The sequence below is a fragment of the Triturus cristatus genome, chromosome 7 (genome assembly GCF_964204655.1).
Source record: "Triturus cristatus chromosome 7, aTriCri1.1, whole genome shotgun sequence".
In the NCBI taxonomy this organism is placed as follows: domain Eukaryota; kingdom Metazoa; phylum Chordata; class Amphibia; order Caudata; family Salamandridae; genus Triturus; species Triturus cristatus.
In genome coordinates, this window is record NC_140590.1 from 1676392858 (window position 1) to 1676419813 (window position 26956).

At 42.1% G+C, this 26956-nt stretch overlaps 1 protein-coding gene across 1 annotated transcript in view; it reads right to left on the reverse strand.

The window, feature by feature from the left end:
- Positions 1–26956, reverse strand: part of LOC146812678 (cadherin-like protein 26) — a 391422-nt gene that overhangs the window by 51178 nt on the left and 313288 nt on the right. Inside the window, exons 13-15 of the mRNA XM_085619785.1 lie at positions 18856–18971; positions 7691–7753; positions 4726–4788 (exon numbers count right to left, since the gene is read on the reverse strand). Coding sequence (XP_085475911.1) covers positions 4726–4788; positions 7691–7753; positions 18856–18971 — 242 coding nt within the window. The remainder of the gene's footprint in view (positions 1–4725; positions 4789–7690; positions 7754–18855; positions 18972–26956) is intronic.

A 26956-nucleotide genomic window follows, 5' to 3' on the forward strand; every position in this document is an offset into this window, starting at 1 on the left:
AGTGTCCTTGCCTGCACATAAACAATAATTAACGGCGATTTGTTACATCTATGAAGGCTGCAGAATGCAGTACAGATAGAAGTAGCAAATTGTCATTATTAAATAATTGCTTTTGTGCAGGAAGGTGTCCCTACCCCACACCTTCCTGCACATAAACAATCATTCATAGCATTTTGCTCTTTCTATGTGTGCTGCACAATGCAGCACACATAGAAAAAGAAAAAACAAGGTGAAATAAAAGTATTTCTCCTCATTTCGCCATTCTAACGCCTGCAATTGCATGGTGTTAGTTTTTGCCACTGCCTCAGGTTTACACCTCCTTGTAAATATGGGGGAGCATCAAAAGCAATGGGAGTTGCGGTGGCATGCCCCCACAGCAACACCCATTGCCACCTCTTTCACGCAGATATCTGCGTGACAGGGTTCCATGTTTACAAAGAGGCGTTCAGCCACAAAAAGTGGCTTAACATCGCTGTGTAACTATGGTGCAGGACATTGCGACACAGGAACATCCTCATAAGTGAAGTTCCTGTGCTGCAATGCCCTGTAAATATGCCCCAAAGTATTGTGCATTTAAAGGAATGTGGTTTAGCCATGTATTTAAGTTAATCATTACAATCATTTCTCAATGCATAGAAATAGTTTATGTACAGGATCACCACAACTGGAAATTCCTTTTAATGCACCTTCTTTGAGGACTTGTTTATGATAACCTCTCTTTTATATACGCCGTTACATATAATAATAATTACACATATATGTGAGCAAGGGCATCACAGTAACATATTGTAAATGTGCAAAAAGTGTGCTTTAAAACAAATGGCCTTGTTTAGTGACTGTCTCCTGTGGGGCAGGGCAACTCTCAGCGATTCACCCTGTGTGTCCACCATGCAGAGTACGATGGACACATGCAGGGGGAAATGTAGAATGCCACAATGTGCCTAGAGAAAATTCCCTGTATATAAGACAATTACTTTTTGTTTAGAGGAAGCAAACTCCTGATTTCTGAGTTTATTTCCTCTAAACAATAATATTTGCAGTGTCTATGCTTTAAACATGGCTCCTGCTCAGCAAACTTGCCGTGTTGTGAAAGGAGACGGTGCAATGGCGGATTCCCTCACAGCACAGAGATCTCACCAGGCAGGCCGAAATCTCTAAATAGGGCAAACAGTCTATGCACTTCCCTTGTGAGATTTGCCTCTATTGATAGACAAAATGCAGTGTTCAGATTTTAAGAAACAAATATGGGAAAAAGTGATGTAACATTGGTGCAAAGAGCTTGTAAATAAGCCCCAAAGTCTGAAACTAGCCAAACGAAAGCACAAAGATAGATCATCAGGCTGTAGGGAAGCAGAGACTTCAGGCGTATTCTATCTATTCTTCATGTTTTGAGGTCTGTGGACCCCCACTTAATCATTACAAGAATTTCGGGACCCCCGCTAAAACATTGCTGGAATCTGGGGACCCACATAATCATTTTTTTAATCCAGGGACCCCAGCCTAAGGAATTTTGATGATTTGAACTGTAAAATAATACACAAAATTACAGAAACAAGCATTCATCAAACACACAAATTATAAAATATTTTCGGCCTGATTCACAAAGGGCCTCCGTTTGATTTGTGGCAGCAGTGCAAGTGCATCAAACAAAATATAGCATGGAGGATGGGTGGCTTCAATTGAATTTAGAAAAGCTCCAACCTTGCCATAAAAATTCTTTTTCGGGGGTAATAAATAAAGGGCCTGTTTCACAAAGTCTCATGACGGAGATTCCACCCAAGTGCGGACACTCACCCACGACTGCAGGACCTTCGCCACGAGTGCATATGTTGAACCCTCATCAGGGCTGGACTGGGGAACCAATGGTAGCTTTGGCAAAAGTGCTCATTCCATTCTCTCTCTACCTCTGTTGGACTTGACATCTTTGGCATGGGTTTTCCCCAACGTTTTGCCTTACATCCTCCTGTTTTTGCTAACTTTGTTGTTGCTGGCTTTTGAACTCTGCACATGTTAGCACTGCTAACCAGTGCTAAAGTGCCTGTGCTCTCCCCTTTAAACATGATAGACATGGCTTACACCCAATTGCCACATTTAAAATACTTGTAAGTCCATTATGAAGTGGTACTACGTGTACCCAGAGCCTGTAAATTAAATGCTACTACTGGGCCTGCAGCACCCATGGTACCACCCACTTAAGTAGCATTTTAAACATGTCTCAAGCCTACCATTGCAGCCTGTGTGTGCAGTTCAAACTGCCTTTTGGACCTGGCAAAATAATTCTTTTACTAGACTCAAACCTTCTTTTTTAATGCATATGTCACCCCAGGGGTAGGCCATAAACATCCCAGAGGAGAGGGTGCAGTGTATTTAAAAACTTGGACATGTACTTTTACGTTTTACATGTCCTATGGTTAAAAACTCCTATTTTTCATTACTGCAAGGCTTGCCTCTCCCACAGGATAGCATTGGGTTAACGTATTACATATGATAAGTGATAACTTCCAATTGGGAGCAAGCAGATAGGTTCTAAAAATTGTAAGTTAAACCCCTCTTTAATGATACAGTTGGAGTTTTAGTCACAATATTGAAAACGTCACTCTTAGAAAGTTAGCACTTTGTTTGTCCCAACCTGCAGCCTGTTTCCTGAGTCACATGACTAAGTGTAGCTGGCAGTTGGGTTTTCTACATTGCCCCCAGACAGTGAGACAAAGGAGCTTGCAAAGAGTGTTGGCAGGATGGGCCATCTCTCACTTGATGAGGGGGAGGAGCTGTCACCTACCACACGTCCACATCACAAAAGCTGCGCCTGAGCACACTCACTAAGGGTTTTACACTAGTCTGTTGAGAACTCAAACAATCTGGGGTCAGGGAAGGGAGGCAGAAAATTCCAGAACCTTCTCCTACTTCAAAGTGGGCATCAGGTATAACTATGGGACCCTCAGACACAACTCTTCAGTACTCCTCTGGACCTGTGAAAAACTCAGAAGGACTGCTGTGCTGGTCTTCAATAAGGCCTGCTACTCTGTCACCCTGCTGCCCTGCTGTTTGAGTGAAATGTGGTTTAGCCATGTATTTAAGTTAATCATTACAATCATTTCTCAATGCATAGAAATAGTTTATGTACAGGATCACCACAACTGGAAATTCCTTTTAATGCACCTTCTTTGAGGACTTGTTTATGATAACCTCTCTTTTATATACGCCGTTACATATAATAATAATTACACATATGTGATCAAGGGCATCAGAGTAACATATTGTAAATGTGCAAAAAGTGTGCTTTAAAACAAATGGCCTTGTTTAGTGACTGTCTCCTGTGGGGCAGGGCAACTCTCAGCGATTCACCCTGTGTGTCCACCATGCAGAGTACGATGGACACATGCAGGGGGAAATGTAGAATGCCACAATGTGCCTAGAGAAAATTCCCTGTATATCAGACAATTACTCTTTGTTTAGAGGAAGCAAACGCCTGATTTCTGAGTTTATTTCCTCTAAACAATAATATTTGCAGTGTCTATGCTTTAAACATGGCTCCTGCTCAGCAAACTTGCCGTGTTGTGAAAGGAGACGGTGCAATGGCGGATTCCCTCACAGCACAGAGATCTCACCAGGCAGGCCGAAATCTCTAAATAGGGCAATCAGTCTATGCACTTCCCTTGTGAGATTTGCCTCTATTGATAGACAAAATGCAGTGTTCAGATTTTAAGAAACAAATATGGGAAAAAGTGATGTACCAGTGGTGCAAAGAGCTTATAAATAAGCCCCAAAGTCTGAAACTAGCCAAACGAAAGCACAAAGATAGATCATCAGGCTGTAGGGAAGCAGAGACTTCAGGCGTATTCTATCTATTCTTCATGTTTTGAGGTCTGTGGACCCCCACTTAATCATTACAAGAATTTCGGGACCCCCGCTAAAACATTGCTGGAATCTGGGGATCCACATAATCATTTTTTAATCCAGGGACCCCAGCCTAAGGAATTTTGATGATTTGAACTGTAAAATAATACACAAAATTACAGAAACAAGTATTCATCAAACACACAAATTATAAAATATTTTCGGCCTGATTCACAAAGGGCCTCCGTTTGATTTGTGGGAGCAGTGCAAGTGCATCAAACAAAATATAGCATGGAGGATGGGTGGCTTCAATTGAATTTAGAAAAGCTCCAACCTTGCCATAAAAATTCTTTTTCGGGGGTAATAAATAAAGGGCCTGTTTCACAAAGTCTCATGACGGAGATTCCACCCAAGTGCGGAGACTCACCCATGACTGCAGGACCTTCGCCACGAGTGCAGAGGCCCTTTGTGATACAGGCCCTTTATTTAATTCCCCACCACAAAATTATTTTAATGGTTGCCAACTTAATTATTTGCCGCCAATTTCAAATTCCTTCATATTTACGAATCATTATTTATATATACTTAATTAATCTGGAAATATTATTTTATTTTTTAAGCAGTCGCGGACAGTCTAAGTAGGTATCGCGGACCCCAGAGGTCCCCCGACCAGAAGTTAAGAACCGCACACTTAGATCTAGAAATTGTTGGTTTAGAGATAAAGACAGTGTGAAGTTAGTGTTCATGTTCACAGCACAATCTCCAATTTCTTATAGATTCCTAAATATCCAGAATATCAGGAAAAATCTATTTCATAGGAAATATTTAACTTAGCTCAACACAATTCCGTCATAAATGTATTTATCAAAATAATTCCACAGAAATTACCTGAATAGTGGAGGATTGGGCGCCCTTGATGGAATTCGAACCTGCTCCTACAGCTACAGCTTCCTGAGGTAGAAAAACAATTTTAAGTTATTGAAGACCATATATCAATGTATATCTATTCATCTTTCACTTATTACAGTATTTTGTATAGAGTTTTGCACCTGCTGGCATGTCTGTCTAGGTACTTCAGGGCGCTAGCTACCAGTGGAATGAGAATCATTCTCTTTGGATTCTGGAAAAAGCCTCTTCCAGGAAGTGAGATGGAGATATGAGGTTGGATTAAAGCAGAGGGTAGTGTGGGAAGAGTGTAAGGATTTTCAAGATTCAAGTAAAATAGAATTTTCCTATCTGAGTTCTCACAATACAGTGCAAAAAGTAATTTTTCTTGCCTTGTGCATTAACAGTAGCACTATGTGACAGCTTAAGGCAGATTCTTTACTTTGCTACATGGAAGTACTGTACTTGGTTGGAGGCAATGCTCTCTCCCAATCAGCGCAGTTTCTCCAGGGGAATATACTTGTCAGTGAAGGCAAATGATAATGGTTCATGTGATGAGTGAAATACATCTGTAGGTACAAGGCAGGAGAGCGAGATACCCCCACCCGGTATGTGAAGAGTTTAAAGCCCCCCTTCAGTAGAATTCAGGTGTCTGCCAATTTCAGACCCTGACTTAAGGTTTGGATGAAACTATTGTTGAGGTTGCTAGGAAGTGATCTGATTTCACTTGTGAGGCTATTTCACTCCACCTCATCATTGATGCTATCTCCAGTCTTGAACTTTTCACCTAAACATCATTGATGTATTAGTCTATTTAGTTCAATGGAATCAAAACAAGACTTCTTCACCCATAATGCATCAGGCTATCACACAAAGGGCCATGACGGGATACATTGGGCCCAATTCCCAAAGGTAAACGGTGAAAAAAGTCTAACTTTACGACTTTCGGTATTCACAAAGGTTCTTTACAAGTGGTTAAGGTAGACTTTTGTCTCAGTTTAACTTTTTGGTCTTAGGTTTATTTGAGAACAATAGTCTAGTCTCAGTTAAACTTAAGACCAAAATTTAAGCTAAACTAAGCAAAAGTCTAACTTTGCTACTCATAAATGCCCTTTATGAATACTGAAAGTCGTAAAGTTAGACTTTCGTCTCAGTTTACCTTTGTGAATCGGGTCCTTTGTCTATAATGACCTGGAGGGAGGTGGTCACCTTAGCTATGAAGTTTATTATCGAGAATATCAATTTTTCCATTAAAAAGCTACATTAATTTGCTATCATTTTACAAATAACCTTTTCTGTAGTTAAATGTTCCTATGCTATGTGCTTGTTGGAGTTGGAGATGGGGAAGCAGTTGCTAGAAGGTGGGGGGGGGGAATCATTTATTAGCACATGATCACATTATAGCAATTATTCCTTCACAAGGTAGAATACCCGGGTGCTTGCAAAGGATTAATAGACAGTGTGTGGTGATGTACACAAAATCCTGTATTCAACATACTGTGTAATGGGATACAGCATGTGAAATGCAGGCTGAAGGATCAGCGAACCAAGAGTTTTCCTAGAATCAGTTGGAGACTAGAAGTTATTCGTGCTGATGCCAATTAACAAACATGCATGAAATGAACGATGCTTGGTGTATTTTTTGAGACACATCTCCACACAATGCTTAGAAATTCTGGAAGCCACTTACGCCTTTTTATCCTTTAGAGCGGTACAGGGCTAAGGGCAGCAGTTTATTTGAGTCTTTACTGTTGCAATCTTTTGCATTTCCAGAAAGCCTTTGCTCTGACAAAATATCTGAGTGGCTCCTGGGCATATGGGCTGCTCCTCTGCTTCATCAGTCGAACAAAGTTCAGCTCATATTAAACTTCACCTTCGAATCCTCTCCTTCATGTCCAAAGACCACAGGATACCTCCTGTCTTCAGGATTCCCAGGTAGATCCCATTAAGGATCTTGCTCAACTGAGGTGGTTTCGAAGAAAATTGCACAATGCTACATTGGGTCAACTTCAGCTTCTTCACTATGGCAACGAACTCCCTTTTTCGCACCTGAGGTCTGCCGCTCCCACACATGATCTTCAATGTACACAGCAGCCTGATGCCTCCCCTTCCTTCTCATTACCCCCTACTCTAGTGCAGCGATACTGCTGATTTGCTTACAACTCCTAAGCATTGATTTAACATCACATGTCCTCCATAGAAGATGCCATGGCACAATAGCATACTATTGGCTTTTAATTAGTCAAGATGTAGCATGCCCGGAGCAAGCCTGCGGCGGACCTGTTAGGAAAACAAACCCGAGGCTCTGCATCAGCCACAACTGCACACAAGTGTGTTTGGTGTTTGTGGTTATCAAACACAAGTGCAGCAATCTAATTGGATGGAGATGTTATTGTCAATGGAGCTACTGCAAATAATTTCACATCCTAAGGCTACAAACCTAAATGGTGTTCTTATGAATACCTTGTACAAAGGCTTGCCTGGTCATGTTGTACAAGTTTTAATAGCAGCAAGGACAAAATAAGCGAGGCTGTAGTGAGCAACCAGCCGCCTGGAGACTCAACACACACCTACTGGTGAACAGGAGACATAACACAAGGCCTTAGCCTTCCAGGAAGTTTGGATTCCAGACAATTTAGGTATAGGCTCACAACTATGTAGGCCACGAACATTATGGCTTTAAATTGAACTGGAGATTTATTCAAGTGGGCAACAACACAACAAACATATTAAATTAAGGAAAAGATACACTACCACAACAAATGGACACGAGTAACATGAAAACATCATTCCACAAATGTTCAAGCATACTTCTTATGCCAGTGGGTGTAAATCTATAGCTGATGTAAGAAAAGGTAGGGTATAAACCACTGTTTGTGGAAGTATATTGTAACTAGGTTTTGGAAGGTTAATGTAGAAATGCCATTCTTGAAAACCTAAATTTATGGTATTAAGTATTGCAACTTACCACAATTCGCCGGGTACTGGCACGGTGGAAGTTCCCGTCTAATTCTTCTTTTGCAGCATAAACCTGAAAGTAATGAGGAAGTAGTTTGCATTGTGAAGGTATATGTACTACAACAAAGACTGCAGTGCACAGACATAACAGGTTGCCCACGTTTAGAACCACCCTCTAGTGAATCTTCGTACAAACACCTAAGCGGGGACTTTATGCTGCTGCTACTTGTGGAAGCTATGAGGGAAGAGGCTTAAGGATGGAGCTCCTGCCTTTTACTTTTGTAATTACCATTGGTTTATGCGAAGGGTAAGCACTAATGTGCAATAAGGAAGTTTGGACATTCAGCGTATGGTTAAGTACTGATATATTTCTCTAAACTAACCATTGGTTGTTAGTACTGAACTTAATAGTAGGATACGAGACCATTTATTTTATAGCCTCATTTGTATTTGTCACTGATCAAGTAACAGTAAATTGACCAAAATAAACAACAACAAAAATCAACATTTCTCCAGGCTATGAGTAACAATTAATATATGTGAGGTGTTGGTAAACCAATCATGGGAGAGTACGTGTTTATAAAACTGATTAAACATCAAAAGTGGGTAGTAATTTACTTTTCCGAAAACCTTTTTTGAGAACTCTAGGCCTGATTTAGATTTTGGTGGACAGGTTACTCCTTCACAAACATGACGAATATCTTGTCTATCGTATTACAAGTGCATTTTGCACAAGTAATACGACTGACAGGATATTTGTTGTTAGCCAGGCACTGAGGCACTCTGCTTTCATAATAGAGTATCAGGCCTGATTTAGAGTTTGGCGGACAGGTTACTCCATCACAAGCTCGACGGATATCCCGTCGGCCGTATTACAAGTGAATTATGCATGAGTATAGGGCCTGATTTAGAGTTCGGCAGACAGGTTACTCCAACACAAGCACAACAAATATCCCGTCTGCCATATCACAAGTGCTTAATACACTTTTAATACAGTGGACAGGATATTCATCCGTCACAAATATGACCAATATCCAGTCCACCTATTACAAGTGCATCATGCACTTGTAATAGAGCGGACAGGATATTCATCATGTTTGTGGCTGGGAAGCCCATCCGCGAAACTCTAAATCAGGCCATATGCTCTATTCTCAAAGCAGAGAGCTTCAATGCCTTCCCAACAACAGATCCATCCAGAGGGAAGATTTTGGGAACTTAGTGTCAGGTACCCGATTACTCTTCCAACAAGCACAGGAACAGAATGCCGCAAGTTCCCTATGCCTCCCTCGGGTTTCTCTGCATCACGCAATTATTAACAAGTATGCTTACGAAAACCAAGGGGGGAAAGGGGATGGGACAGAGAAGAGACAGTCGCACCGCGTCTGATTCTTCCTTCAGCTTCAGACGTTTTCTTCTTCTTGCCTTCTTCTAACTTAGCACGGGAATGTTGCTTACTGTAAGGAAATAACATTAATTAACCTTTCGATTAACTCTAAACTAACCACTATATAGCTACTCTCTTGCTCACCTACCCCGTCTTGGTGTGACCTTTGCCTCTCTTCTATTTGATATTCTTGCTGTTCTAGCTTCGTGTGCTGTCACTACAATTGTTAAGTGATTACTCTTTTTCCTTTATCTTTCCTCATACTCTTTTTATATTTCTTTTTCTTTTACAGAATCCTCACCTATTCTTTGCCACAGCTTGAAGTGATACTGGGGGTCTGGTGTTTGGTAAGTATTTTCTTATTTATATATATATATATATATATACCTTAATTCACCTTTACTTAGCTATTCTTTCATATCTTATAAACTATGTACAAATAAGAAAGAAGATAAATGCTCCTTCTACAATATAAGTAATTGCTTGCTGTATTTGTGCATTTACATGTAGACTTCCTGTCAATGCGCTTTCACCGCTATATCTTATTCTGGCTTTTAATTTGACTAGTCTCCTCCCTCATGCGCATGCCCAAATTAACTTCAAAACTCGGAACAGTCTTACTGGTTTTCTCTCGATGCTCTAAAAGACGGGTACTCCTTCCTACGGCAAGTACTGAAGCACGACGAAGTTCTTTTTCCCTGACTAACTACGCGACGCTTCAACTCAGCGACCTTCCTCACGAACTAACTCAGGTGAAGTGCGCCACAGCTCAGGCGCTGCACCTGGATCTTCGTGATTTCTCTTAAGCGCTAGAGCGCTAACCTGTTGCCTCAGCGTGTGACTCTTGGTGGCCATTTTAGGGATGAAGCTGCTCTGCACCACAGTGCTTATCGTTAATCCTTTTCCATGGTATGGTTTGACAGTCCTGACAGTACCCTCCCTCAAAGTACTCTCCCTCAGTTTGGGTTTGTTCGGAAACCTTTTATGAAACTCTCTGATCAATCGTGGAGCATGAACTTCTGAAGACAATTCCCACAATCTTTCCTCGGGTCCATAACCCTTCCAATCCAATAAATAGTACAATCGCCCCTTCTGTACCCTTGCATCCAAAATCTGCTGTACCTCAAACTCTTCTCCTTTCTAAGTTTGGATTGGTTTTGGGGGCTTGCTTATTCGCACATTTTTTGAAACCTTCTTTAACAAGGAGACATGAAATACTGGATGAACTCGTAACCCTTGAGGTAACTTCAACAGAAAATTCAGGGCACTCAATTTCTTCTGAATTAGGTAGGGCCCTATAAATCTCGGCTGTAGCTTCCTAATTCCTTTTAGTCTAAGATTCTTTGTGCTCAACCAAACCTTATCCCCTACAAGTAACTCTGGCTCTTTTCTTCGTTTCTTATCTGCAAAATGTTTGTAACTAACCTTCGCCTTGTTTAAATTTTCTGTGGCTAATCTGTGCACTCGTGCCATGTGTTCTACTAGGTCAGTAACTGCAGGTACATCCACCTCTTGAAAACTTAATGACTGGTGAGGATGTCTTCCGGTGTTTAAATAAAAGGGGGAATGACCAGTGGAAGCGTGTTTCGCATTATTATGCGCAAACTCCGCCGCCCACAGGTAATCTGGCCAATCTCCCTCTCGATCTAACAGACACAATCTAAGGTACTGTTCTAATTCTTGATTAGTTCGCTCTGTTTGACCATCAGTCTCGGGATGATAACTAGTTGTGTACCTAGTCTCTATATTCAATTTTTTAGTAAAGGCCTTCCAAAATTGTGACAAGAATTGGGAGCCCCTATCTGATATTAGGATCTTAGGAATTCCATGTGCTCGAACTATACTTTGACTAAAAATACCTGCCAGAGTTTTAGCAGTGGGAATCCCTTTCAAAGGTACGAAATGGGCCATCTTGGTAAAAGCATCTACACATACCAAAATGGTGTCATATCCTTGGCTCAATAGTAAATTGACTATTAGATCTAACGTAACGGTATGCCAATGGTAGGGTGGGGTAGGTAAAGGTTTCAGTAACCCCTTAGGAGCTAATCTCTCTGGCTTTCCCCTTGCACAAATCTCACATGTGGTTACATATTGACGCACATCTTTAATCGTGCCCGGCCACCAAAAACGTCATCTCACCAATTCTTCTGTTTTTGAGATGCCTTTATGGCCAGCCAGTATGCTATTGTGACTTTCTCTTAAGGCCTTTTGTTGCATTTCAAATGTGGGCAAATAGAGAGCTCCGTCATGATACGGCAAACCTCCTCGAATTTCTCGTCTCGAATCTTCTTCTGCCCACTTCCTCATTTCTTCCAAAGTTTTGGAGTTCTGACTTCTTTCTTCCTGTGACTCAGCTCCTATCACCTTTTCTGTAGGTATGATCTTCTGACTCTTGACCTCTTCCGAAATTCCATCTGTACCCAATCTGGACAAAGCATCAGCCTTACCATTTTCTGAACCTGGTCGATAAGTTATTACGAAGTCATAGTCTGCGAAGTACAAAGACCAACGTAATTGTCTAGGTGTTAATGTTCTGGCTGACTTCAAGAATTTTAAATTTCTATGATCTGTATAAACGGTGACCACATGTCTTGCACCCATCAAACAGTGTCTCCATTCTTTAAATGCATCCTTGATGGCTAATAACTCCTTTTCAGTTATTGTATAGTTGGCCTCTGCTGCAGTTAACTTCCTAGAACGAAATGCCACTGGATGCAGTTGCCCTGTAGTTTTATGTCTTTGAGACAACACACCTCCCAATGCCAGATTGGAGCCGTCCGATTCCACATAAAAAGGTTCCGATGGATCTGGATGAAGCAATATGGGCGCAGTTGTGAAATCCTTTTTTAGCTGAGTGAATGCCTCTTCTGCTTCCTTGGACCAGTCAAATCGAACTCCTTTCTTCAGTAATCTAGGTATGGGAATTAGCTTCTTTGAGAAATTTTGAATAAATCTCCTGTAGAAATTAGCGAATCCAATGAAGCTTTGAATTTCTTTCACAGACTGAGGAGACTCCCAATCTACCACTGCCTTGATTTTATTCTCATCCATGGTTATTCCGTCGGGTGAAAGCACAAACCCCAAAACTTCCACGGTTGTGACTTGAAATGCACATTTCTCTAACTTAACAAACAGATTGTTTTCTCGCAGTTTCTGCAAAACCTTCTTAACATGTTTTTCATGTTCTTCTATGGAATCAGAATAAATTAGGATGTCATCAATATATACTATTGCGTTTCCATCAATGAATTCCTTCAACACATCGCTGATAAAATGTTGAAAGGCGGCTGGGGCATTACATAACCCATATGGCATTACTTGGTATTCGAAAAGCCCATGCTTGGTCCTAAAGGCTGTTTTCCATTCATCACCTTCTCGAATTCGGACAAAATTATATGCCCCTCTCAAATCCAATTTGGTGTAGACCTTTGCTTCTTTCACCTGGTCTAACAGCACTGATATTAAGGGCAAATGATATCGATTTTTAATGGTTATTCGGTTGATTGCCCTATAATCTATGCAAGCCCTCAATTCTCCACTCTTCTTCGGGATAAAAAAGAGTGGTGAAGATACAGGGGATTGGGACGGTCTAATGAATCCATTTTCTAGATACCTTTGTATGTATTTCCTCAAATGTGCATCTTACCGCTAGGTCAGGGCATAAATTCTACTGCATGGAAGATTGGATCCTGGTTCCAAGTCTATTTTACAATCATATTCTCTATGTGGAGGAAGCCTTTCAGCCTCCGCCTCATTAAAGACGTCTTGGAATGCAAGATACTGCTCAGGAAGTTTTTCAGTATCTATCACACAAATGGTAGTCTCTTTTTCACTTAAATGATTCGCTGGTGTTTTCTCTTGAACCTTCTTACATCCTCCTTGACAATTACTTTGAGTCGAGAGTTATGGATCGATCTGCCCAATCGATGGTAGGATTGTGTTCTGTGAGCCATGGTAATCCTAGTATCAATTGGAATTGTGGAGCATCAATTAAGTTGAATTGCAATGTTTCAAGGTATCCATCATCTGATTCCAATTCCACCGGCTCTGTATGACTCACTATGGGTCCTGATGAGAGATTGGTCCCATCTACCGCTCGGACAGCTACACTTTTTTCATTCTTGATAGCCCAAAGCCCAATCTTATCAGCAAACTTTAGATCACAAAAATTGCCCGTAGCTCCGGAATCGATCATAACTGATACCAATTTGAATGTCTTTTCTCTGAACCGTAAGGTCATCATCAAAACCAAATGTGGAGAAGCAGATTGTAAGGTATTCACCAAGGTGTGAGTATCTGGAGCTGTCTTAGAGTCTGCAACCACCAGTCCAACTCCATTTACTGGTGGTGTGAGGCGTTTTCTGACAATGTTTGCTTGGGTTTCTTTGGACAATTCCGAACAAAATGTCCACTCCCTCCACAATAGAGGCATTGCTTGTTTGCTCTTCGTCTCTCTTTTTCTTCTTAAGTGAGGGGCCCTCGAACTGCTCCAATTTGCATGGGTTCACTCCCACGAGCTGAATCTAACTCTTTACTGCCCTCTGTCCTGGCTCGATCAAGCCTTGGCACACTGGGTCGATAATCTCTCGTTCTCTCACCTCTTCTTTCACTTTGACGAAAATCAATTTCTAAAACTAGCTCTATTAATGCTGAGATCTCCGTGGGTCTATTAGGCACTTGTGCCAAGGCATCTTTTAATTCGTCTTTTAAGCCTCGATAGAAGACTGCTGCTCGTTTGTTCTCCGGCCATTCCGTCTCTACTACCAATTTATTAAATTGGGCCAAATAAGCAATTAGATCCCGACTGCCCTGTTTGATTTCTAGTAACTCATTATTAGTTGCTTGAGAGACCCTCCGTCTATCAAATATTCGCAGAAATTCTTTTTTGAATTCGTCCAAAGCATACAAAATAGGATCATTTCTGGTCACCAAAGGCATAGACCAAGATGCTGCGTCTCCACTTATATATGATAGAATAAATGCCACTCGCGATTGCGCATCGGGGAATACAGCCGGACGACACATAAAATGCAAGGTACATTGTGTCAGAAACACTTGAGCCTTCTGTGGATCTCCATTAAAATGCTCAGGTGGTGCCAGAGGAATAACTGGGGAGAGTGAATGGATAACTTGTGTTGTAATCTTAGGTTGAGAAACAGATGCATCACTAAGATTCCCTTCAGAAGTGGCCGCAAATTTAAAATTAGGACTGGATACTAAACTACTCACTTTAAGGGTCAACTCCGCTGTTTCTTTTTTAAGCTCCCTATTCTCTTCTCTGACTGTGATTAATTCCCTTTGTATTCCTTCCAAGATTTCTCTGAGTTTCTTTAAATCCAAACTTTCCGTCATTCTGCTCAGGTGCTAATTTAACATGGGCACTTCACTCTGTCAGGTACCCGATTACTCTTCCAACAAGCACAGGAACAGAATGCCGCAAGTTCCCTATGCCTCCCTCGGGTTTCTCTGCATCACGCAATTATTAGTATGTATGCTTACGGAAACCAAGGAGGGAAAGGGGATGGGACAGAGAAGAGACAGTCGCACCGCGTCTGATTCTTCCTTCAGCTTCAGACGTTTTCTTCTTCTTGCCTTCTTCTAACTTAGCACGGGAATGCTGCTTACTGTAAGGAAATAACATTAATTCACCTTTCTATTAACTCTAAACTAACTACTATATAGCTACTCTCTTGCTCACCTACCCCGTCTTGGTGTGACCTTTGCCTCTCTTCTATTTGATGTTCTTGCTGTTCTAGCTTCGTGTGCTGTAACTACAATTGTTAAGTGATTACTCTTTTTCCTTTATCTTTCCTCATACTCTTTTTATATTTCTTTTTCTTTTACAGAATCCTCACCTATTCTTTGCCACAGCTTGAAGTGATACTGGGGGTCTGGTGTTTGGTAAGTATTTTCTTATTTATATATATATATATATACCTTAATTCACCTTTACTTAGCTATTCTTTCATATCTTATAAACTATGTACAAATAAGAAAGAAGATAAATGCTCCTTCTACAATATACGTAATTGCTTGCTGTATTTCTGCATTTACATGTAGACTTCCTGTCAATGCGCTTTCACCGCTATATCTTATTCTGGCTTGTGCTGGCTCTAATCTTTTTGAGAACTGCGTAATGACAACTAACTCGCCCGCCTAATTTCTCTGCACGGGACTTGTGCTGACTCTGAATCTTTTTGAGGAGCGGTGTTTACTGGTGGTGCATGCTCTCTATTTATTTTCCTCAAGCGCATTTAAGTTGACACGTCTCCTCCCTCATGTGCATGCCCAAATTAACTTCAAAACTCGGAACAGTCTTACTGGTTTTCTCTCGATGCTCCAAAAGACTGTTACTCCTTCCTACGGCAAGTATTGAAGCGCGACTAAGTTCTTTTTCCCTGACTAACTACGCGACGCTTCAACTCAGCGACCTTCCTCACGAACTAACTCAGGTGAAGTGCGCCACAGCTCAGGCGCTGCACCTGGATCTTCGTGATTTCTCTTAAGCGCTAGAGCGCTAACCTGTTGCCTCAGCGTGTGACTCTTAGGGATGAAGCTGCTCTGCACCACAGTGCTTATCGTTAATCCTTTTCCATGGTATGGTTTGACAGTCCTGACACTTAGATTGCTATTGAGTAAGATAACTCTGATTGGATAGACAAGGGTTCGAATCAGACTTTACTACACAGAAATCAGGCCATTTTACACCCTGTGTCTGGTTAATCACTTAACAACTAAACACCATTTTAGTGTTTTTGTAATTCAAGCATCAATTATATAAATCCCGTTTAAACTCTTTTCTTATTGAGCTACAGACAGAGGGCTCCACAAGCACGTTTCTGCTGAATATATCCCACAAAATCTCCCTTTTGTGTTCTAGATGAATTTTAAGTTGTTCCGTCTGCAATCTGAGGTGGCGCATGGATTTCGCCATTGAAGTAATGATCTCCTCTTTCTAAGACTAGCTTGGGATTTTTTATCCAGTTTACTATACTCCTCAGTTTTTCTTGTAATATTCAAACACACTTAAGGTGATGGGAAGAATGTTTTCAATTAGTCTAACCACTAGCAATCGGGTAGCATTCCAACCCATTGTTTTTTGCCCACTGTGTCACTGTACATAGAGGCCCACCTTGTGTAAAACAGCACTGACCCTGCTCTTCACAGAAACAGTTCATCCAAAGTGGGCAGTCGAAGCCCCCTCCTGAAGGAAACACAAGCAACCTCAAAGCAGTGTTGGCCTTGATAGGCCTCGTCAATGTGATACGCTTAGATTCTATGGCACAGGGACCAACGTCTGGACATACTCTTGCCCAGTTTTCTACTGATCTGCATAAGGTAGGCCTTTGTCTAAAGTGGCATGGTGGGTGAAACATGATAGATTGGAGTGCGGATCCGAGTGATTGCCAGTAGCTAAGATTAACTCAAGCATTACATCCATCGCCTTGTTGTTCTTGTAGTTAATGCCCTGAGTGTGACAGGTATGCCCAGAAATGGGTCCTGTGCCTACTGTGCCAGAGGACTCAAGCTGAACCCTACTGATGAGCCCCAAGCAGGGCAAAACCAGTCTAGAGTTATTTGTGGTTGCTTTCAGAGAGAGCTACGCCTATCAGTTTGAGACAGGTTATTACAATGAGAAGCAGGGCTGGTACTGATTTGCATACGGTGGTCCTCTGTGCTAAGTAGCATGGTGGTGAAAAATTAGGACTGGAATGCTGCTCCATCAATTGCCAGGGCCTTGTTGTTGTTGTTCTTGATCTTATATTCCACACATAACTTGTAATTGAGCTTCAGTTGTGTGTAGTTTTAAGCCTCTGCCTGACCCTCACTGCAAATGTTTTGAAGGCGGCCTTTGCAAATGCAAGAGATGCATGCTCTGCTTCTGTATGTACGTCTCTAGGAGTCGAAGGCTGGAGAAGTGTGTAGCATTAGGGTCAATCCCCTCTTAATGTACGCAATCTTGTATCATCTCCCAACATCCCTAGTTAATATGCTGCACTCGGTTGTTCTCCACCAAGGTGTGCACAACAGAAATACACATCAAAAAGAATACAAATTGATACAGCCAAACATTGAGCACCACTACAGACGAGTCAAGATCCCTTGATCTTTGAAACTGCTGCTTAGATGACTCCTGGTTGGATTGAGATGTATCAAGTTGTTTTTATTATAAGTCAATGCTGTCTTGTGCCTTGTAAAGTTCAATAGGTACAATAAAGTTTATGCAATAATCATTGACCTCTGGATGCAGTCAATAATCCTAGTTATGTGCCCATAACCCACCTATTATCCCATTATCTACGGTTCTGGGACATAAGTAGAATGCTGGCAAATAACTACTGGGAAAGCTGTTAAAAACTGGTTAGCACCCTCTGTACAGGCCGTTTGGTGATATTAACACTCTGAAAAGATGCCTACTTATTGACCAGCTGTTTGCTCAATAATGGATTATCTTTCAGCAGAAGGTGGGGCACGTGCACTTTGACATTTAAGACTCTAGAGCTAGGGGATTGTGTAAGGAAACCTAATCCTGAATTTATACGTATAAAAAAACAATAAATACCAAAGTGAAACTGAATAAGCAAATAGCATGTGTTGGGATATTCTTTTAGTATTCTATGGTGGTGAGCTTGCTGCAGAGTCTAAGATTTCTCATTCGAAAATGCCGTTTAGCATCATTAGGCGCCAAATGGAATTTGGTAGACTCCTGCATGTAAGAGAAGTGATTGCAACAATGGAACCTTTTGTTTTCTTGCTTAAGTTCTCCCCAAAAACACATGTGTGCAAAGCATTAGAGGTAAAAATTACCTGGAAACAGGAAAATTGTAGGGCATGGTTTTTGTTTGATATGAATATGGCAGACAATTAAAATTGAAAATGTAGGTGAGTGAGTGGCAGAAATATCTGCAGTATGAATCTAAATGTATGTGTTACAAAGTAAACACAAGGAGATGGCCGGAGCACTGAAACTTTTCAGACACTCACCCCCAGTCACAGATCTGGGTTGAGTCCATCATCGTTCTTTAGGTCACTTCGCCACCCAAGTTCAGGCCCAACTATATGCAAATCAGTCTTGACCCTGTGCCTCATGAGAACAGTCCAGCCCAAAATGCCAAGCCAGATCCTCCCGGGATTGGAAACAAGCATCCTGGGACTGGTTTCGGGGTAACACCCCTCATCAGCCAGGCTCTCTTAAATCCAGAGGTAAAGTGAGAAAGGGACCCACGTCTGGGCATACCCTGCCAACTTAGGGCGAACAAAGCAAACACGAGGAGATGATGGCCAGAGCGCTGAAACTTTTCAGACACTCACCCACAGTCACAGATCTGGGTTGAATCCACCATCGTTCTTTAGCTCACTGCGCCACCCCAGGTCCAGTCACAGATCTGGGTTGAATTCATCATCATTCTTTAGGTCACTTCACCACCCCAGTTTTGGAAAGGGACTCAGACGTGGGTCCCTTGCTCACTTTGCCACTGGATTCAAGCTAACCGGGCTGATGAGGGTTTTTACCCCCAAACCGGTCCCCGGATGCTTGTTTCTGGTCCAGTGAAGACCTGGCTTGGCAGTTCGAACTGGACTGTTCCCATGAGGCACAGGGTCAAGACTGATTTGCATATGGCTGGGTCTGAACTAGGGTGGCAAAGTGATCTAAAGAACAATGATGTTTAGTCAAGCATTATTTAAAGAGTATGATCTCAGTATGGACATGTCAAGGTTTTTTCCATGTGCACTGTTGACAGCTATTCAACCATCTAACTACCCTCCTCTACGGGCGACAGGTGTACCTCACAATCCTTGTTGCCACCTTCTTCATTGTAGACCACCATGGTGTTCAGGGGCTCCTGGTCAAATGGCACCATGACCTTCGCAGTTTCTATCTTACACAGCAGCAAGCAGCCCACTGAAATGCAAAAAACATTTGTTAACATGCACTCCTTCAAGGATCTATAGTTCTAAAATAAGTAGTCCTAATCAGCAAAACTACAAAACACATCATTGCCTAACTCCTCTGAGTCTCAATAACAGATTTGTCAATGAGTGTGAGAATGATTTCCTCTGATGTAGAACTTAAGTTCCTTAGTCCTTTGCTTATGCAAGTGTTTTTCAGATCACAGTGTATTCATTAGGCAGATTTTACATGCTATTGGAAAATACATTTCTGCTGCTTCATTGATATATCCATCTGAAATTTCAAAAACAATACAGCAGACTTTCTCATGAATCATATCTCCTGAAAAATTGATTTAACTATAGAATATTTGTATTAAGTTTAGTTTAAAATGTTAGGGAGAATAAAAAGTTAGGCAATCTGGCCACATTGAGGAGCAATCTTCTTGTACCCCCAATGGGAGTTACGCGTTGTTCCTCACTGGTAGTAGAATGGAGTCTGTCAGACACTGTGCCAATATTTTAGATTCATGATGGACAGGCAACTATGCTGTCTAGCAAAGTTTAATATGGAAGCTTGTTCAGCTACTGTTAGTATGTATGGCTTACAAGTCGTCATTATTCAATACTGTGGTTGGTTAGGTGAGTCCTTGAAAGTAGCATACTGTGTGAATGTAGTGTTAGCTTTTGGCTTTCTTTTTGGTTTTCTTTTGTGAACTGGAATCTTGATAGAGTGGAGAACTGAATCTGGAACTCAACAGTAAGCCTGTGGAATGAGACCTCTCTGGACGCCACTAACATACAACAGCGTCTTTTTCCAGTAAATCAAATGCCATAACACAGCATCACAAAATAATACACAAATCTCAAGACCCAGTTATACGGATAGGTAAAGATGCTTAATTTAGTCTTTCATCTTTCATTTTGGTGGACTATAGGAAAGTTTGTGTAGGCTGATAGACAGAAGTAGGAACCGGTGAAACCAACAATGTTAGTGAGCATCCCAAGTTAAAGCTCGAGTGAGTTGTCAAGTAAGAAAATAGGTGTTGCTCTAATAGTAAAGCTCTTTTAGCCTGGGCCAGGATACAGTTGTGGCATGACTATGAGCCTTATTTAGACTTTAGCAGATAGGATACTTTGTCAATATGTGAAGGATATCCTGTCTGCAGTATTACGAGTGTAATAGCCTATAAAGTACTTGTAATACAGCAAAGGGACTTTGGCTATGTTTGTGACGGGGTATTCTATCCACAAAAGTCTTCTCTCCAGTCACTATGTCACTATTGACTATACAGAAACATCTGAATGAATTGCATCTTTGTGTCAGATGAAGCTTTCAAAGATTCCATTTTGGTCTGGCTATGGTTTGGCAGGTTGCAGATAAACGCGAGTATGAAGCATTTGGATCTGTTGCGCTTTTTTGTCTAGTAAGACTGAATTATGTGTCCACATTCTTGTCTGTTATTACAAATTGTGTAATCTACTACACAGGCCAATGGCTCTAATATTCAATGCTTTTAAGATAAAATAATACTGGAGACGAAGCAATGTAATTGCTCACAACTGTCTGTCTGTAACAATGTAATATCATTAAAAGTGAAACAAAACAGAATGATTTGAAATAATGTATTTTAGTGTATTGGTATGTGTTATAACTATACGTAAATATAATCTGAGTGTCGATTTAGAAGCGGTAAACCTCCAAATTTTTGTTTATTGGCTTATGTATTTGTTTCCAGCATGACAAACCTTGATTGCATGGTCCATCGAACACTCAAATGTTGTGATAAAATATTTCTATTGGATAAAGGATACTAAAATGCCACTATGTACTCTACATACCCTCTAACTGGTTTGCACCAACATGACAACATGGAAAAGTGTAAACGCGCCTGTAGGAAGGTGGAATCTGACTACATGGTTGCCCCCACTGTTTTCCTGGTGTTTTGATGGTTTTTGACTTACTTTGGCTGGGAACCTGCTAATCAGATCCCCAGCCTAGCTGCTTTCTCTCTAACTTGATTCCCTGTACTTTAGGTACACCACGGATTGGATCCTGATGTACCCTTGTGAGTCACTAGTATATGGTATATTATGTACCCAGGGTATAGGTACCCCAGAGTCCTACCAGGGGCTGAAGCATGTATTATGCCACCCCTGGGAAGCCCTCCAAAATGAAACCACAGGTCTGCTACTGCAGCCTGGGTAAGGTGGTGCATGCACCCCTTACTGAGGTATTGGTTCACTATACCTCACATTTCACTGCACATAGAAACCTATCAGTCACCCCTATGGCAGGCCTTATCAATCCTGAAGGCTGGGTGCTTGGTTATATGTGAGAGGGTGCCCAGGCATGTTCTGAGCCCCTCTGCTGCCTCCGGAATCTCTTCTCTGGGGTTGTCAGTGCTGCAGCCTGACCATATACTCTTAAGTGCATTATAACCAAACGGTAAATGCTAACTTCGGACTGGCTGCACTGAAACATGTTGTGTTTAGTGTCAAACACCTTGGAATCATACCCCCACACCAGTAGCTGGTGTGGGAGTATGATTCCACCCTTCTAGAGGGAGAGACAAGGCAGTACTGGTATACCCGGTAGAAACTTAACAGAGCCTGGCATCACAAAATGGTTGCTGCATCCACAGACACGGGTCTAGCCTCCTGCTGCTGACCGAAACTCCGGCAGGGGAGGTCTGGGAAATAGGTTTCCTGTCACAAGGAGGTGTAACCACCTCCCAGACAGGATGATGTGTATTGGTGCTGGGTGGGAGCACTCTCAGAGTGCTTTGAAGTCCTGCACTTGGGGCACATTTGGTGTCCCTGTGCATAATCCAGCTCAAACCGGTTCTGGGGCTTCCAGCCCCTGCTCTGGCACGAAACTGGACAAAGGAAATGGGTGTAGCCACCCCTCTTACCAAACCCTCCCATAGGTGGGTCCCCAGAGCTAGTCCAACCCCTTCCTTAGGTAAAAGTAAGGAACCCCTGGCAACAGGATATTAGATATCCCTGGACGAAACTCTGAAGCTGAATCCTGGAACTTCAACGCTCTACTAAAGACTAGAGGACTGAAGAAATCTCCCTTGGGGTCAAGGAGTGACTCCCCTGCTTGGCAGGCGCCAACGAAGCATTTTGCCGTTCTGCATCTCCGAAGCTCCCACCGGACTCTGAAGTATTTGCAGCCCAGGAAGAGGATTTCCAGACATCTCAGTGGCTGACCCGAAACCCCAGCAAAGCTGAGACCTGCAGCCCTGTGAGTAGCGTGGAACCAGAACTCCTGATCACCGTGCACTTTTGAAAGTGCATTGACTTCTCGACGTCTCTTGAAGTTGTGCTTGGGGTTACTTGTAGCCCCCACCTCGATCAGAGAATCCACTGAAGACTGTTGGCCTAGTCACCCCGAGGGACCTGTGGGCTGCCATTTTGTGTTTCCGCTTGAGGCTTCTTCGTAATCCCTGGTCCGTCAACTAGTGGGTCCCTGTGAAGGCAACTTTGATTTTCCTTGGGCTTCTCTGGATGCTCCAGACCTGCCCTGACTCCCTACCAAGTGGTGAGTCCCTCAGACCTTGCTGGTCTGCACCAAAGTATCTTTCTCTTGTCTGCGTGGGTTGCTGTTGCCAAGGCTTGTTGTGTCCAACCTGAGCACCACCACTGCATTACTCGACACCATTTGACACCTATGCACCCGGTTTCCCTGGGTGAGGTAACACGAGTACTCCGGTGCTCCCGTGGGTGTTGACCCTAGAACTTCCTAAATCCCAAAGGGTTTGGTCCTGACTCATCTCTAAGTGTCCCTAATCTTTAAAAATCTAACCGCGACTTTCCCCATAGGAGCTAACGGGAGTTCGCGGCTGTGTTCTCACACTGCACACGGCCCCCGTGGGTCCCCTGTGTCACTACCTTGGGTGGTTCCTTGGGGTCCCAGGGATTCTACAGGCTCTAGGCCTTGTGTCTAGTTAAGTCGTGGTTCTTATACCACTATATTAGTATATGGTTTGGCTCATCCTTAGGGCCTGATGTGTATTTGTGCTATTTTACTGTAATATTTAAAGTGTAACTTATGTGTTTTGACCTCTAGCCTCATAAAGAGACTAGGAGGGTGTGTTTAGAAATAAATACATATATTTTATATGTTATATATTTACCTGGTGTGGTTGTCTTTCATTTAGCCACTCAAGAGATTATAGACTGGTAAAACAAGCTGCTTTACATTCCTTCAAGATTTAGCCTGAAGGCTGCTCTCCATAGCTACCACTAGGATATCTTTCAATAAAGGTTGTCTTTAACCTATCACCAATAAGGGGTTGCTTGGACAGGTACAAGGTGCCCACTATAACTAGTGGACAGCATATACCAGGCCAACTTCTCACAGCGCCCTAGCCCTGATATAGGACTGTGCAAGATTTAATTTATCTCACTCCAGGAGTAATTTATGACCAATGCAGTTGTTTTTGCTGGGAACACAAATATCCTAATGAGATCTGGTACTCTCATATGCTTGTGTGTTTCTCCGCGAAGGGTTAAATGAGCGGAGATCTCGCCAAGAGTGCGGTGATCCGCACTCGTGGCGGGATCCCTGCAATGGGAAACTGCAGTGCGGAGGCTATTGGGTAATCGATGCATGAAATTCTACATTTGTGTTCCTTCCTATATAGTGTATGCCTTGACATTGCTCTTGCCTTGACATCTTGGCAGCACTTCAATCCAGATCTGTCTCTACACTAATTTCAAAGAAACACACATAAACTAATATGTCCACAGTAGCTACGAAATAAAACGTACACCCTGGATGTGTGTAGCCTTGAATGCAGGGACACAAAATTAGGCTTGTTTCGGTTTATTTTACTCAACTACAGATATTTTGGAATTGAAGATACGTTTGGGTTAGGGGGACCCGATCTAATAATTCCACACTTAATCTGGCAGAGGTCAATCAAGAATTGAGTCTGATTATTTTAAATGTGCTTATAATGAACATGGTCCCCAAAGGACAGTTCAGGTTTTATTTAATTTAATTTTAAATACCCTATTTCAAGTACAGGCCCTAACAGAGGCAGCTCCCCATAGGCATACTTGTTTGACCTTCATCTCTATGAAGAGGAAGCATGGCACAGCTGACAGATAAAAGCTTCTCCAACCTCTTTACATGGACATAATAGACAGACTATGAGGTCCATTCCAGGATGCTCCTGTATATTTGTAGTCTTCCTACTGGTGGTCAACAGTATGCCAGCCTTCTAGGGCACCATGCTAATGTCCCTGTTCTGCCTTGGTGGCCCTGCAGTCAGAACCCGCAGCTGCTCAAAATCCAAGACCACAGTTAATCCTAAAATTTCCCCACCATCTGGAGGACCATGGTAATCCTTTGGATTACCTTGCTTGTGGTGAGCAAACACCAACTAACAAAGAGGAATTTCCATGATAATCTGTAGGTTTTTCCACCTTGTACTTTGAGAAGACCAAACACTCTCACAAAAAAACAATCCCTGTTGGTTCTCTTTTTGTAACGGGTTGATGGGTAACCCAAGGAAGATAATATTTAGAATTATTGTAGTCCCTTAGGAGACAAAGGTAACAAGCGCTATCTCTCTCTCCCTGGCACTCAGGTAATCCTTCTGGATTCCATCTCAGTCTACTAGTGTTGCACAGAAGGTTGGGGTCAATAGCTCAGGACCACCACATATTCCAGGGGATGGGATAAGGAGTGATACTGTCAGCTCTGACCGATCATGCTCACCGTTACTCTATAGCAGGGTTCTCCAAAGTCGGGTCTGTAGGGCCAGATCCATAACAAATTTTTGGCATATCGTCATTTAGATAAATGCAGTTATCTTAAAAACCTGGCCTGGATCCAGCCCTACAAGACCGACTTTTAGAACCATGCTCTATAGCCATCCTTCCTTCCTTTCCATTTCGAAATTTGCAGACAATTACCACCAATCCATTAGAACGGGAAACAGCCATTACAATGCAGTAATTACAACGCACTACCTTTACAATGCTGTCATTACAAAACAACATCCTTTAGATCGCCTGCCATTACAAAGCAGCCATTACAGCGCATGCCACTACAACACATGTCATTACAACGCATTATAAGGTAAGTAATGGGAAACAGTACTTTTTACCCCTACACTATCCAACACTTACCCTACTGTTGCACTCACTAGAGTGGGAATAGTAATTTTTACCCATACACTATCCAACACTCACCCTACTGTTGCACTCACTGGAATGGGAATAGTAATTTTTATCCCTACACTATCCAACACATACCCTACTGTTGCACTCACTGGAGTGGGAATAGTAAATTTTACCCCTACACTATCCAACAGTTGCACTACTGTTGCCCTAAAAGTAGTATGTGTTGTAATGGTATGCGTTGTAATGGTATGCGTTGTAATGGAATGCATTGTAAGTGTAGTTTCTAAAAATGCGTTGTGATTGCATGTGTTGTAAAATCATGCTTTGTAGCGTGCCCTATTCATTCTAACTTGCCCGATATTGAGCAGGCTGGTGGTGGAGAGGAGGTTGGGCTGTCTCTGTTTGATTGGCACAATCTCCTTTGCTTTGTAATTTATGGCCATGAGGTCAGTAGTGGGACTTTGAGGGACCGAGATGCTTATTGATGGCTATGTGAGAATAATTGTGTTAGGGCTGAGTCCGTCAATTCGAAAGTATGAAAGTCATATGAACCACTACACTGTCAATTGTTGGGTATTTCTTTGTGTGTTTTTGATTTAATATTTGTGAATTGTAAGTGTTTTTTTATCATGAACCATTGAGCATCTTTACAAATAAATCTTTGTTTGTGAAGAATAAATTGTTTTTCTGGTATAATTGACTGTTTTCATTCTTTTAAAAAATTAATATATTTGCTCAAGAATCACTTCTTTTCCATGAAAAAGGCATATATTTTAGATTTGAAATGCAGAGACGCTGCAAATTCATATAACCTGTGAAGCCAGTGAACACCAGCATTTGAGCTGAGGTTCTCTGTAGTGCAGAGAAGCAAACAACCGTAAAATACCACAGACCACTGCAAGAAGAAGGAGACTGGACAGTATCAGTTTTGGAGTACAAGGGGTCATGCAATGATACAACAGTAGATGCTCTAAAAAGTAGCACTCTTGTGGGTAAGTTTCTGTGACAGTGTTCCTGTTGTGTGCAGCGGAACAATAAAACACTACCACATGCATTCTAAAATGTCTAGGAGAAGTTGTAATGCAACCTCAAACTGAGGGGCATATTTACAAGGGAAGTGGGGGAGTGAGGTGTTAGTCTTTCTGGTTTAACACCTCACTTCAGAAACACAGGGCTGCGCCATAGTTACAAGAATATGGTGCAGCTCTACGTTTCCTCCTGCGCTGGTGCTACACTTAGCAATGCAGGCACCCTTGCACCATGGTGCAAAGGTGTCTGCGTGCAGGGGAAGATTGTTTATCTACAGGAAGGTCCTCCTTCCTGCCCATAAACAATCATTAAATGCCTTTTTGTAACTTCTACGCTTAATGCAGCACACATAGAAGTTGCAGAACGGCATTTAAAAAAAAAAGATTGTTTATGTGCAGGAAGGAGGACCTTCCTGTGCACAAATAATCATTGGCCTTTTGCTGTTTTCATGTGAGCTGCACAACGCAGCACACATGAAAACAGCAAAAATGAGGAGAAATAAATCATTTCTCCTTGTTGCGCCAGGGTAAGACCATGCTTTCCCTGGTCTTAATTTTGGCGCTGCCTCCTATTTACGCCTCCATTGTAAATAGGGGGCAGCGTCAGAATCAATGGGTGTTGCAGTGGAACGCCTACAGCAACACCCATTGCCCTCCCCTTTCACACTAAGCATAGCGTGAAAGGGGGCCTTATATACAATATATACAAAGCAGCATAAAGCCACATTAAGTGGATTGACGCTGCCTTGTAAATAAGGCAAAACCCCTATCACCACAGGAACGTCGTAAAAAGTGATGTTCCCGTGCCAATAGGGGTTGTAAATATGCC